Source organism: Oncorhynchus masou, chromosome 27 (genome assembly GCF_036934945.1).
Source record: "Oncorhynchus masou masou isolate Uvic2021 chromosome 27, UVic_Omas_1.1, whole genome shotgun sequence".
NCBI classification, from domain to species: domain Eukaryota; kingdom Metazoa; phylum Chordata; class Actinopteri; order Salmoniformes; family Salmonidae; genus Oncorhynchus; species Oncorhynchus masou.
In genome coordinates, this window is record NC_088238.1 from 54937505 (window position 1) to 54951873 (window position 14369).

The following is a 14369-nucleotide window of genomic DNA, read 5'->3' on the forward strand; positions in this document are numbered from 1 at the left end:
TCTTGTTGTTTTGCATGGGATCCTACTGTAATTGTGGATATGTTTGATATGACTTGTATGTATTTCAGTTATCCTTGACATATTGATATTTTTAGAGAAGGTGGTGGATGACTTTCTATGTTTGGTGGGATGTAAGTGTTGTACTTGTAATCGGAACTGTTGGCTTGCCCTTGACTTAACATGGATTACTTGTTAGTCTTTATGTTGTTGTTGTTATTTTGGGAACCAAGCATTTCCTTAAAGGTTCATGTTGTTATTCCGGGTCTTTAAACCTTTGGTGTCAGGTGATGGTTGTGTATGGAGTGAGTTGGTGAAAGTGCAGGTGGTTGGTTTCATGATTGTGGGAGGGTTGCTGACAGGGGGGGTATGGGTGGAGCCGTCTACATTATAGTAGTAAAATATGTTGGTCTGAGGTCAAGGTTGGAACCACGTGATAAGTCACACACACTATCTGTGAATAAATGTATTTGACCAAAATAGTCGACTCGACCGAAACCTTGACAAGTACACGTGTGCAGGAGGAGGTATCAAAACGTGCAGTTTCATTCAGAAAGGAGATCAGAAAAAGGGATCGCTTAGCTGCATGCTCCTCTATAGCCTCAGCAGGACTTAGCTTCATGCTCCTCTATAGCCTCAGCAGGACTTAGCTTCATGCTCCTCTATAGCCTCAGCAGGACTTAGCTTCATGCTCCTCTATAGCCTCAGCAGGACTTAGCTTCATGCTCCTCTATAGCCCCAGTAGGACTTAGCTTCATGCTCCTCTATAGCCCCAGTAGGACTTAGCTACATGCTCCTCTATAGCCTCAGCAGGACTTAGCTTCATGCTCCTCTAAAGCCTCAGTAGGACTTAGCTACATGCTCCTCTATAGCCCCAGTAGGACTTAGCTACATGCTCCTCTATAGCCCCAGTAGGACTTAGCTTCATGCTCCTCTATAGCCTCAGCAGGACTTAGCTTCATGCTCCTCTATAGCCCCAGTAGGACTTAGCTTCATGCTCCTCTATAGCCTCAGCAGACAAAGCCAAACCACAGAGACCTCCTCAGATACCCATTAGCTCTTTTTACTGGTCCTGGAGTTTTATCATTGAAGACACACCATGATACAGCTCCCAGTGATGGGCTGGCTTATTCCCCAGGGCTTTTAGAGCTTGGGACTCTTAAGGACATTGGAGATGTTTGGAGATAACTGGGGGGATACCTGGGGGGATATCTCTGGTTTGGAGATAACTGGAGGGATATCTCTGGTTTGGAGATAAATAAGGGATATCTCTGGTTTGGAGATAACTGGAGGGATATCCCTGGTTTGGATATAACTGGGGGGATATCTCTGGTGTGGAGATAACTGGAGGGATATCTCTGGTGTGGAGATAACTGGAGGGATATCTCTGGTGTGGAGATAACTGGAGGGATATCTCTGGTTTGGAGATAAATAAGGGATATCTCTGGTGTGGAGATAAATGGAGGGATATCTCTGGTGTGGAGATAACTGGAGGGATATCTCTGGTGTGGAGATAAATGGAGGGATATCTCTGGTTTGGAGATAACTGGAGGGATATCTCTGTTTTTTGGGTTGATAATGTCTAGCCTCAATGCGTTAGGAAGAGGGAGAGGGTAAAGGAGGGTGAAAGAGCTAAAGTAATATGGTTGCATACGGGTTGGAAGAGGGTCACTTTTGGGCTGATAAAGAAGGAGGGGGGGAAAGAGCCTTGAGAAGGAGGGGGAAACAGAGGGAGAGAGATAGACAGCGGAGAGTTAGTACTGTGGATCAGAGCACGCTGCCCAGGGTTTGGTGGTTTTCCCATGAAAAGGCGGAGAGATGGAATGTAAAGTTCCCAGCGAACGAAGATGAAACAGAAGAGAGGAATGAGGGAATGGAAGGGAGGAGTGGTGAAGTGGTGGTGGTGCTGTAATTTGATAATTGTGGATTATTGTCAGATGCTTGGTTTCAACACTACTAATGGATGATGGGAGAGAGAGTGAAGAAGGTAGTGAGGTAGAGACAGCAGTAGAGAGAAATCGAGTGCAATGACCGAAAGAAAATCCACGAGATGAATTTATGCGAATGACGCAATGACAACTGTATCAACATTTCATGATTACTTCCTGAATAGTGGATTGTTGCCACTTGTGAAATGCTGAGATAAGCTAAGTGTCTGTATGACATTGCTGAGGGTCATCCCTCGAACCCCCAGTACCCCCCTCCCTCACCTCTCCCCCGGGCTCAGAGTCCTGCCTCAGCTCCAGATGTGTGGAGGAGCTGCTCTGCACTAACGCCACTGTGTGTGTGTGTGTGTGTGTGTGTTGTGTGTGAGTGTGTGTGTGTGTGTGTGTGTGTGTGTGTGTGTATGTGTGTGTGTGTGTGTGTGTGTGTGTGTGTGTGTGTGTGTGTGTCAGAGTGACATCATCCTCCTGCATCCCAACTGCTTTGCTCCTCCCACAAAGACCAGTGAAGTGTGTGTGTGCTCAGGAAAATAACCATTTCTCTCCTCTTTTCCTCCTCCTCTTTCTTGTCTTTCTTTCCCCTCATCCTCTGTTTCTCTGAGTTCTCTTATGTGGATGTGTATTAGTTCTGGCCCATAAGGGGCTAGTGACTTAATCACCCAGCCCGTGTGACACAATGCGTTCTGATGGACTGTGGCAATCACATAATCACACTTACTTTCCAGTTGGAAGTAAAACCGTTTTACCTTTTCAACATGTGTTCATGTCCACAATGCATTGCTGTTACCTGTAAAGCCTATAGCTAGCCAACTACATTTTATTTTAGAGCACTCTGCCTTTTTAACATTTTCATAAGCTACAATCATGCTATAGTCACGGTTAAGTCATGCTACAGTCACGGTTAAGTCATGCTGCAGTCATGGTTAAGTCATGCTGCAGTCATGGTTAAGTCATGCTGCAGTCATGGTTAAGTCATGCTATAGTCATGGTTAAGTCATGCTATAGTCATGGTTAAGTCATGCTACAGTCATGGTTAAGTCATGCTATAGTCATGGTTAAGTCATGCTGCAGTCATGGTTAAGTCATGCTATAGTCATGGTTAAGTCATGCTGCAGTCATGGTTAAGTCATGCTATAGTCATGGTTAAGTCATGCTGCAGTCATGGTTAAGTCATGCTATAGTCATGGTTAAGTCATGCTATAGTCATGGTTAAGTCATGCTATAGTCATGGTTAAGTCATGCTGCAGTCATGGTTAAGTCATGCTATAGTCATGGTTAAGTCATGCTATAGTCATGGTTAAGTCATGCTGCAGTCATGGTTAAGTCATGCTATAGTCATGGTTAAGTCATGCTATAGTCATGGTTAAGTCATGCTATAGTCATGGTTAAGTCATGCTATAGTCATGGTTAAGTCATGCTATAGTCATGGTTAAGTCATGCTGCAGTCATGATTTATGATACGATATGAGCCTTTACCAATAAATAACAAGAGCCGGGAGGTTTTCCTGGTCTGCATAACAGGTCCAGAAAAACTCATGGTCCAACACTAAAGGCTGCTGGGTAATCAAGTCAGTTAGTTGTATAATGGTAGATCAGCTTCATAATTAAAGCTTTGACAAATAAGCATAACAGCATAATTCCTTGCCCCCCCCCCCCCCCTCTTTTGTCCACGACTCTTTCTCCCCCGTCCCTCCCCATCCTTTGCCCATTGGAGGTAGTGAAAGTGGTCGGAGTACCCCCAGTTTGTCCACGTATTCCGATGGCAAATCTCCCTCCTTCACCTATGTGGCTACTCCCAGGCATTTCCACGTACCAGGTAGGTTTGCCGTTTCACTTCGACCTCTCGCCTTTGAATCCATGACCCTCGACCCTCCCCAACACAACCTCTCTCTCTATTGGACCACGCCATCTGTTTGCTGTCTCTGTCCAGGTCCGTCTAGGTAACAGATCTAAGTAGATATATCTTATGTCTGGGGAGACCCTTCTCTGTTATCCCTGTCTTCCTGTGTCAGTGTCTGTGTCCCTGTCAAATGGTTTCTTCCGGACTTATCCTGTCCATAGTACTTCTGACTCCCTCTCTGCCTGTCTCGCGTTCCCTCAATCTGTCTGTCTCACGTTCCCTCAATCTGTCTGTCTCACGTTCCCTCAATCTGTCTGTCTCACATTCCCTCAATCTGTCTGTCTCACGTTCCCTCAATCTGCCTGTCTCGCGTTCCCTCAATCTGTCTGTCTCACTGTCCCTCAATCTGTCTGTCTCACATTCCCTCAATCTGTCTGTCTCACGTTCCCTCAATCTATCTGTCTCACTATCCCTCAATCTGTCTGTCTCACTGTTCCTCAATCTGTCTGTCTCACGTTCCCTCAATCTATCTGTCTCACATTCCCTCAATCTATCTGTCTCACTGTCCCTCAATCTGTCTGTCTCACTGTCCCTCAATCTATCTGTCTCACATTCCCTCAATCTGTCTGTCTCACTGTCCCTCAATCTGTCTGTCTCACTGTCCCTCAATCTGTCTGTCTCACTATCCCTCAATCTGTCTGTCTCACTGTCCCTCAATCTGTCTGTCTCACTATCCCTCAATCTGTCTGTCTCACTGTCCCTCAATCTGTCTGTCTCACGTTCCCTCAATCTGTCTGTCTCACGTTCCCTCAATCTATCTGTCTCACTGTCCCTCAATCTGTCTGTCTCACTGTCCCTCAATCTGTCTGTCTCACTATCCCTCAATCTGTCTGTCTCACTGTCCCTCAATCTGTCCGTCTCACTGTTGCTCAATCTGTCTGTCTCACTGTCCCCCAATATGTCTGTCTCACTGTCCCTCAATCTATCTGTCTCACTGTCCCTCAATCTGTCTGTCTCACTGTCCCTCAATCTGTCTGTCTCACTGTCCCTCAATCTGTCTGTCTCACTATCCCTCAATCTGTCTGTCTCACTGTCCCTCAATCTGTCTGTCTCACTGTCCCTCAATCTATCCGTCTCACTGTCCCCCAATCTGTCTGTCTCACTGTCCCCCAATCTGTCTGTCTCCTTTCCCTCAATCTATCTGTCTCACTGTCCCTCAATCTATCTGTCTCACTGTCCCCCAATCTATCTGTCTCACTGTCCCCCAATCTATCTGTCTCACTGTCCCCCAATCTGTCTTTATTACTTTCCCTCTCTCTTTCTAAATGTATGTTTCTCTCTGATTCTCCCTTTCCTCTTTCTTCCTCCTATGTTGTGATCTATTATATACTATATGTTGAGGTATGTTGTGATCTACTATGTACTATATGTTGAGGTATGTTGTGATCTATTATATACTATATGTTGAGGTATGTTGTGATATATTATATACTATATGTTGAGGTATGTTGTGATCTACTATGTACTATATGTTGAGGTATGTTGTGATCTACTATGTACTATATGTTGAGGCATGTTGTGATCTATTATATACTATATGTTGAGGTATGTTGTGATCTATTATATACTATATGTTGAGGTATGTTGTGATCTACTATGTACTATATGTTGAGGCATGTTGTGATCTACTATGTACTATATGTTGAGGTATGTTGTGATCTATTATATACTATATGTTGAGGTATGTTGTGATCTACTATGTACTATATGTTGAGGCATGTTGTGATCTATTATATACTATATGTTGAGGTATGTTGTGATATATTATATACTATATGTTGAGGTACGTTGTGATCTATTATATACTATATGTTGAGGTATGTTGTGATCTATTATATACTATATGTTGAGGTATGTTGTGATCTATTATATACTATATGTTAAGGTATGTTGTGATCTATTATATACTATATGTTGAGGTATGTCTAAATCTGAATGCTGAATGTGTCTTTAGTTTCACAGGTTAATAGACATTTGTTAGAATCTCACCCACTAACACAGACATTGTATCAACATCCTCATATCCTCTTATTATGCAAATACATTGCATTTTTCTTATTTAAATATTTAGTTACTGTGTATTTGTGTGTTTTCAAAAAATGTGGCTAAAATCAACTACTTCCATTGGACGTTTTTGAAAGAGTTTTCAAATAACTTCTATAAATATCCTACTACACCCTTTGTTTGTTTACCAACTCATAGAAGTAGTAGAAGAAGATATTGACTACTTTAAAATGGAGAGTCTACTGTCACAGACACAACGATGAGAAGTCTTTGACCCGGCATCATTGGATGTAACTGACTCTTCTCGTAACATCTCCCTTTGATCCATCCTGTTTCCATTGACTTTTACCGTGTCACTCAGCCATATGGAGAAGAAAAAAAAGTCCCATATTTGGATGGAGTTGATGTAAATAAATGAACAAAGCAAAGTGATTATATACTTAATGTGTTTTGTAACCATTGTTTTTATGGCTTGCATATGTGTATTGTTCAGCGGTGCTGGCAGTGACTGAAACAGGGTAGAAAATGACCCACATGTGTTGTATTTCATTCATTATTTATCCTAAAAAGATTGGAGTTTAGTTAATGTATAGCAGTTGTTGCTAACTAAGTGTCTCTGTCATTGAACGTTTGATGGACTGGGTCAGCTTGGAACAGGCATATTGTGTCAATTATGGGTAGAAAGAGTCACTTGCCCCATTTCTTTTATTGAATCAGTTGAATTGAATCATTTGAGTTGAATCAGTTGAATTGAATCATTTGAGTTGAATCATTTGAGTTGAATCATTTGAATTTAATAATTTGAATTGAATCATTTGCCCTTAAAATGTATTGTTTGATGTGTTTATTTGTTTGTTATGATGCTTGTTATATTTGCTCTAGATGCAGTAATGAATGATGTGTTGTAATTAGGGAAAATATATAAAGATGTATATTATTCATGACTCTGCCATTAGTGCATTTATTGTTGGATACGACATTGATCAACAATTACCATTGTTCTGGAAATATCTTTCCATGGGTTTCAGCTTCGCATTACCACAGAATCATTAAATGATCAAAATGACATGTTTTTGAATGTTGCAAGAATAAATGACAACAAGTGATGATATGTCTGTCGTGCCAGTTCTAACTAAAATGGCATATGTCTCGCATTGAATCTACCATAAAGTATGCTGCCACTATTGTTCCGCTGCTTCTTAGACTATTCCATCTCTCAATAACCGTTAACTCATGCTTCTTGTTCACCCTCTCTCTCTTTCTTTCTCTCTCATCCTGGGCTTCTTTCATTACTCTCCTCTCATCTTCAGAGACTAAGGTCAAGATAGATAATATCTATAGAAAACCCCCTATCTACAGACAGCATGGTACAGTCCACTCTCTTCCTCTACTTCCTGGTCTAACTTCCTGGTCTGGTCTCTGCACGATGTGTCGCATGACACCTGTCACCATACGCTCCTCGTAGAAAATGCCCATAAACACAGATCTTGGATCAGCTTCCTCCTCCCACTCTAACCATTAGGGGGGAACATGAAACTGATCTAAGATCAGTGTCTATAGGGCAACTTCATCCTATTCCTTTCTATTTGACCCATTATTCTGTCCCATCTCCAGTCTTTTTCAACGGACAAGACTTTAGAACTCAGGCAACAGAGTCACTGCAACCAATTCAAGTAGCCATCTTGAAATGTGCAATAACGTTGTAGCATAGTGGGCTCCCGAGTGGCACAGCGGTCTAAGGCACTGCATCTCAGTCACTATAGTGCCTGGTTCAAATCCAGCCTGTATCACATTTGGCTGGGGTAGACCCTCATTGTAAATAAGAATTTGTTCTTAACTGACTTGCCGAGTTAATGGACCACTATATATACTGTATATAGTGTTCCATAACACACTGATGAGGTTAGGACCTCTTTTGCTCCTTGTCTCAACTGTAACCATATACAGGGACACATGTGATCTAGTATCTAAAGTACAATCCACTTCAGAGTTGAAAGCCTGACATGGAAAACCAAAATGGCCATATTCAATATTTTCTAACACATTTTAATAATATTTGATTCATCCTTTTCTGTTTCTTCCACCTTTGTGATTATGTTTCGGCTCATTCCTACATGCCTGACCGTACCCATCTGAGTCACTCATTGGTTCTACTAGTACATGTGTTGTGTCCATTGTGATTGGTCGACAACATGACTCACTTGGTGTTGTGGTGCTGATGGTGTCTTGGTCACTTCCTGTTCCACTTAACCCTTTGTGTATGTCGTGTTTCTATTTGGTGTTTCTATGTGTGAGTGTGTAGATGCCCAAAATCCCTTAGAATATAAGAATGCATGTGTTGTATAATCTTCTGTTTACACAATGGATCATTATTCTACAGCTCTTCAACATCTACAATACATATGAAATATGACTAAATCACAGCCATATGTAGAATGTGACATTATTCTCAATTTATGAGTAACAGTTTTCAGTTTAGTTTGTATATATTCTAGCAGGCATGATCTCATGAACAAGAGCATGCATTTGCGTGTGTCGTTTTCCTGCATAAAACAAAAAAACTATTTCACCAGCTATTCCCAGTAAATAAGCACACATTCTGTCTCATAAACTGGCCATTTGAGCAAACTGTTTAGTGCTAGTTGAATTCATACTATACATATGAGTAATAGTTAGCTATACAACAGTACTGTAACTATGCCACGGCCCATTTGGAGATTCTCGACAGGCTGTCGGGTAATGATGATGTCATAGTGTGGAGTTGATTTATTGTAGGATGCCGTCTTTCTGTGCGTACTGTAATGTAGCTGGTAGACAGATGTGTGGTACGGCCCGGTACAGCAACTGTGATGTGACGGGTTCTACAGTAATGTAGTACAGCAGGAGTGTGGTTGGTAACATAATGTATGACTGTTTTACAGCCTCTAGAACTTCCTGGCAAGAAGGAGACGACATCAAGGTGAGGCGTCTGTCCGCCTGTCCGCCTGTCTGTCCGTCCGTCTGTCTGAACATCCATCTGCTCGTCTACTAACCTACACATGCATTTATTCATCCATCTACAAACAGTATCTATCACTACATCCATCCATCTATATACAGAATCTATCACTACATCCATCCATCTATATACAGTATCTATCACTACATCCATCCATCTATATACAGTATCTATCACTACATCCATCCATCTACATACAGTATCTATCACTACATCCATCCATCTATATACAGTATCTATCACTACATCCATCCATCTATATACAGAATCTATCACTACATCCATCCATCTATATACAGAATCTATCACTACATCCATCCATCTATATACAGTATCTATCACTACATTAATCTATATACAGAATCTATCACTACATCCATCCATCTATATACAGTATCTATCACTACATCCATCCATCTATATACAGTATCTATTACTACATTAATCTATATACAGAATCTATCACTACATCCATCCATCTATATACAGTATCTAGTATCACTACATCTATATACAGTATCTATCACTACATTAATCTATATACAGTATCTATCACTACATCCATCCATCACAGTATCATCCATCTATATACAGAATCTATCACTACATCCATCCATCTATATACACATATCTATCACTACATCCATCCATCTATACCCATACATATACAGTATCTATCACTACATCCATCAATATCTATCTACATCCATCCATCAGTATTCTATCATACATCCATCCATCTATATACTATTACACCCATCCATTTATATCTACATCCATATACAATATCAGAATCATCCATCTATATACAGTATCTATCACCATCCATCTATATACAGAATCTATATCCATATCACTACAGTATCCATCCATCTATATACAGTATCTATCACTACATCCATCCATCTATATACAGTATCTATCACTACATCCATCTATATACAGTATCTATCACTACATCCATCCATCTATATACAGAATCTATCACTACATCCATCCATCTATATACAGAATCTATCACTACATCCATCTTTATACAATATCTATCACTACATCCATCCATCTATATACAGTATCTATCATCATCCATCTATATACAGTATCTATCATTACACCCATCCATCTATATACAGTATCTATCATTACACCCATCCATCTATATCAGTATCATCCATCCATCCATATACAGAATATCTATCACTACATCCATCCATCTATATACAATATCTATCACTACATCCATCCATCTATATACAGTATCTATCACTACACCCATCCATCTATATACAGTATCTATCATTACATCCATCCATCTATATACAGTATCTATCACTACATTAATCTATATACAGAATCTATCATCTATATACAGTATCTATCCATTAATCTATATACAGATCTATCACTACATCCATCCACCATCTATCACTACATCCATAATCTATATACAGAATCTATCACTACATCCATCATCCATCCATCAGTATCTAACTACATTAATATACAGAATCTATCACTACATCCATCCATCTATATACAGTATCTATCACTACATTAATCTATATACAGTATCTATCACTACATCCATCCATCTATATACAGTATCTATCACTACATTAATCTATATACAGCATCTATCACTACATCCATCCATCTATATACAGAATCTATTACTACATCCATCCATCTATATACAGTATCTATCACTACATTAATCTATATACAGAATCTATCACTACATCCATCCATCTATATACAGAATCTATCACTACATCCATCCGTCTATATACAGTATCTATTACTACATTAATCTATATACAGAATCTATCACTACATCCATCCGTCTATATACAGTATCTATTACTACATTAATCTATATACAGAATCTATCACTACATCCATCCGTCTATATACAGTATCTATTACTACATTAATCTATATACAGAATCTATCACTACATCCATCCATCTATATACAGAATCTATCACTACATCCATCCATCCATCAACATATAGAATCTATCACTACATCCGTCCATTCATCCATCTCACTGTCAATCTCTCTACGTAGACAAGGACCAGTTGGATGATCTTGAAGAGTGAAATAGACGGCGAGCCCCTCCCAGAGTACCTGCTGGACCCCAGGAAGTCTACCTGCAGCCTGCCCACTGACACCTCCCGGACCAGTGAGTAGCCAACGAGTGGTCAAATCTTACTTGACAGGCAGGGGCTCAACCAGTGCATTAACTTCAGGTTAATAGAGTAGCAAATGGGTTTTCATAGATGACAGATATTTGTTTCTCTCCTTACAGACTTCCCATACAATAAGTGTGCTTCCCTGCCAGGATATGGAAGGAATGGCATATACAAGGTATGTAGTCGTACTCAAAGACTGTAAAGTGAACACAGGCTTCTATGATTGTGAGGAAAGTAACATAGTGCATTTCTATGTGACCTACTACTGATCAGTACTGTCACATTGGTTCAGCAGGTTCACATCTCACTGCCATCGCCTCGTGTAGCGTGTCGAGTGCCGTCATCGCAATTCACGTACACTGTCTCTCTCTCTCCTTCATGAGGAATAGTACCCTAACACACACACACTCACACACACACACACGCACACACACACACACTCACACACACACTCACACACACACACTCACACACACACAGACACACACACACACACTCACACACACACTCACACACACTCACACACACACAGACACACACACACAGACACACACTCACACACTCACTCACACACAGACACTCACACACAGACACACACTCACTCACACACACACACACACACACACACACACACACACACACACACACACACACACACACACACACACACACACACACACTCACACACACACAGACACACACTCACACTCACACACACACTCATACTCACACACACACTCACACACACACTCACACACACACACACGCACACACACACACACACACACACACACACACACTCACACTCACACATTTGCACCAGGTGGCTTCACACTCCGATGACACGGTCTGATACCCCAATGATATGTAAGCGTCAATAAGGGCAGACCGGCGGAGGGGGTGTGGTTTTGGCATCTCTAATGAGGGAGTGGGCATCTGGCAGGGGGACAGTCAGTCAGGTCCTATCCCAGCCAGGCGTTTGATTCGATGTGTACTCTTGACACTTGAAGATGGTGCCGACAGACATGGCAGCTCTGCTTCTAGCTCCTAAGAAACTTTGCCGTTTTCTTTGTGATATTTCTTACATTATTAGCACAGAATGTTTTTTTTGTGTTTCTAAATTCCGTTATTTTACTTTTAGATTTGTGTGTATTGTTAGATATTGTTAGATATTACTGCGCTGTTGGAGATAGGAACACAAGCATTTCGCTACACAGGCAATAACATCTGCTAAATATGTGTATGCGACCAATCAAATTTGATTTGATTCAAAAAAGAGCTCAGTGAGGTAATGGAAAACTCCCTCAAAAAATGGAAATGAGGTGTGGCTGTCGCCATACCGACGGGTTTAGTCAAGCGTGCTAACGATTAGAACTCCTTTAAAGAGAGATGGTGATTGGTCTGTAGGCCTCTCTCGCCTCGCCTCTCATTAAATAAAGTGCCGTGGTGATTGCTGTGAGAAGGGCGGGCCAACTGGGTGCAGTGTTTGATTTAACCACCAGGTGGTAATGTTTATCGCCTTTTCTGTCATCGAGGGTGAGTGAGTGAGTTATGGCCGAGGGAAAGTGAAGTTCGTGTCACAAAAAGGCTGAATTGGTCTGTCTCAATAGTTGAGCTGACTTTCTATCATTGTGTCCTGTGTCCTTTTCTCCAGGATCACTGAGCTAGCAGCCTTATGATAGTTGAAATCAATAGATGTTAACCTATACAATAGATGTTAACCTATACAATAGATGTTAACCTACACAATATATGTTAACCTATACAATAGATGTTAACCTATACAATAGATGTTAACCTATACAATAGATGTTAACCTACACAATAGATGTTAACCTATACAATAGATGTTAACCTATACAATAGATGTTAACCTATACAATAGATGTTAACCTACACAATAGATGTTAACCTATACAACAGATGTTAACCTATACAATCGATGTTAACCTATACAATAGATGTTAACCTATGCGGGGTGGTTGGAGCGTTGGGCCAGTAACTGAAAGGTTGCTAGATCAAATCCCCGAGCTGACAAGGTATTTATCTGTCGTTCTGCACCTGAACAAGGCAGTTAACCCACTGTTCCCCAGTAGGCTGTCATTGTAAATAAGAATTTGTTCTTAACTGACTTGCCAAGTTAAAGAAAATAAAAACAATAGTATTGTTTCAGTTGTAAGATGTGATTAGGAAAGGAAGCTATTTCTCTTATCATGGGTGTGTTTTTCCAACTGTTGGACCGGGAAATCATGTTTTACAGCTTTCTTATCAGCTTCCATGTAGGCCTATCACTCATTACCACTGACTGTACAGATTGACATTAGGAGAAAGAGTTTATTATGATGGTTGTGCTACCACTGAGGGGGTTTAGTCTCACCTTAATGGTGCGTTATTGCTGCTTATGTGTTTGTTGAAGTATGGGTTTGGGGTAGACAGAGGGGTGAAATAGTTGAATGTTTAGCAGGAAATGAGAAATGTGGACCGTATCAGACCCCAGCAGCGTGTTACACTGAATACGTTAATTCTGCAACCGGATTGGCTGTTACTCCTCACCAGCCAATGCCTGTGGCAGCTGAGGCAGAGACAATGTATGGCTATTATGGAGGGGGGGGCTAAAGGAGTAGTCCACTATTTTACAACTTGATGTTAGATGGCTCCTCACCTTGAAAGTAGTCTTTGTAGTCTGTGGGCCAAGAGAAAATGTAATCCAGGGTTCAGTTTTCTTTAAAACAGCCGCTACAAACTTCAGCTAACCTTAGCCACCACAAGATAAATGGAAGTGATGGGAGCATGTGCTACAAAATGATGTTGAAAACACCTGAAATCAATTCAAATCAACTCCATATGCATCACATCCATTGATTTAATGAGCTGAGGATGCAGAAGTTGTTTTTTCTGAACGTCTTCCTTTCTGTCCCACCCTGAGAAACACCAGAGATTCAGTTACATTGAGACTGGGACCTGAACCAAACCAGAACGAAGGCACTGTAGCTAAGCCAATTCCCCTAAACTCCATCAATACATTGTAATATTTCTGAAACAAGATTTGAGTCCGTGGGAGAAGTCTACAGTCAGTGTGCAGTTTAGAATGTGTGTGAGTCAACCTCCCTGTGATTATAGCAACCTTCGGACAGACATATTTTGTATCATTTCTCCTTGACCCAAAGAGAAAAGAAACGTAGAGAAAAACAAATCTGTTCTTTGTTACTGCACGGTACAGTAAACGCATGATGTCTGGAAACTGTCAAACACGACCAGATGGAGTTAGGTGTTTTGACCTTGTCTGTTTTTAGTCTAAACCGACTCTCTGTGTGTGTGTGTGTGTGTGTGTG

General features: G+C 40.9%; 1 protein-coding gene across 1 annotated transcript in view; it reads left to right on the plus strand.

The window, feature by feature from the left end:
• Positions 1–14369, plus strand: part of ablim2 (actin binding LIM protein family, member 2) — a 109128-nt gene that overhangs the window by 73856 nt on the left and 20903 nt on the right. The window contains exons 14-18 of the mRNA XM_064940745.1: positions 3655–3756; positions 7155–7211; positions 8766–8803; positions 10913–11027; positions 11154–11212. Of these exons, the coding sequence (XP_064796817.1) occupies positions 3655–3756; positions 7155–7211; positions 8766–8803; positions 10913–11027; positions 11154–11212 (371 nt within the window). The remainder of the gene's footprint in view (positions 1–3654; positions 3757–7154; positions 7212–8765; positions 8804–10912; positions 11028–11153; positions 11213–14369) is intronic.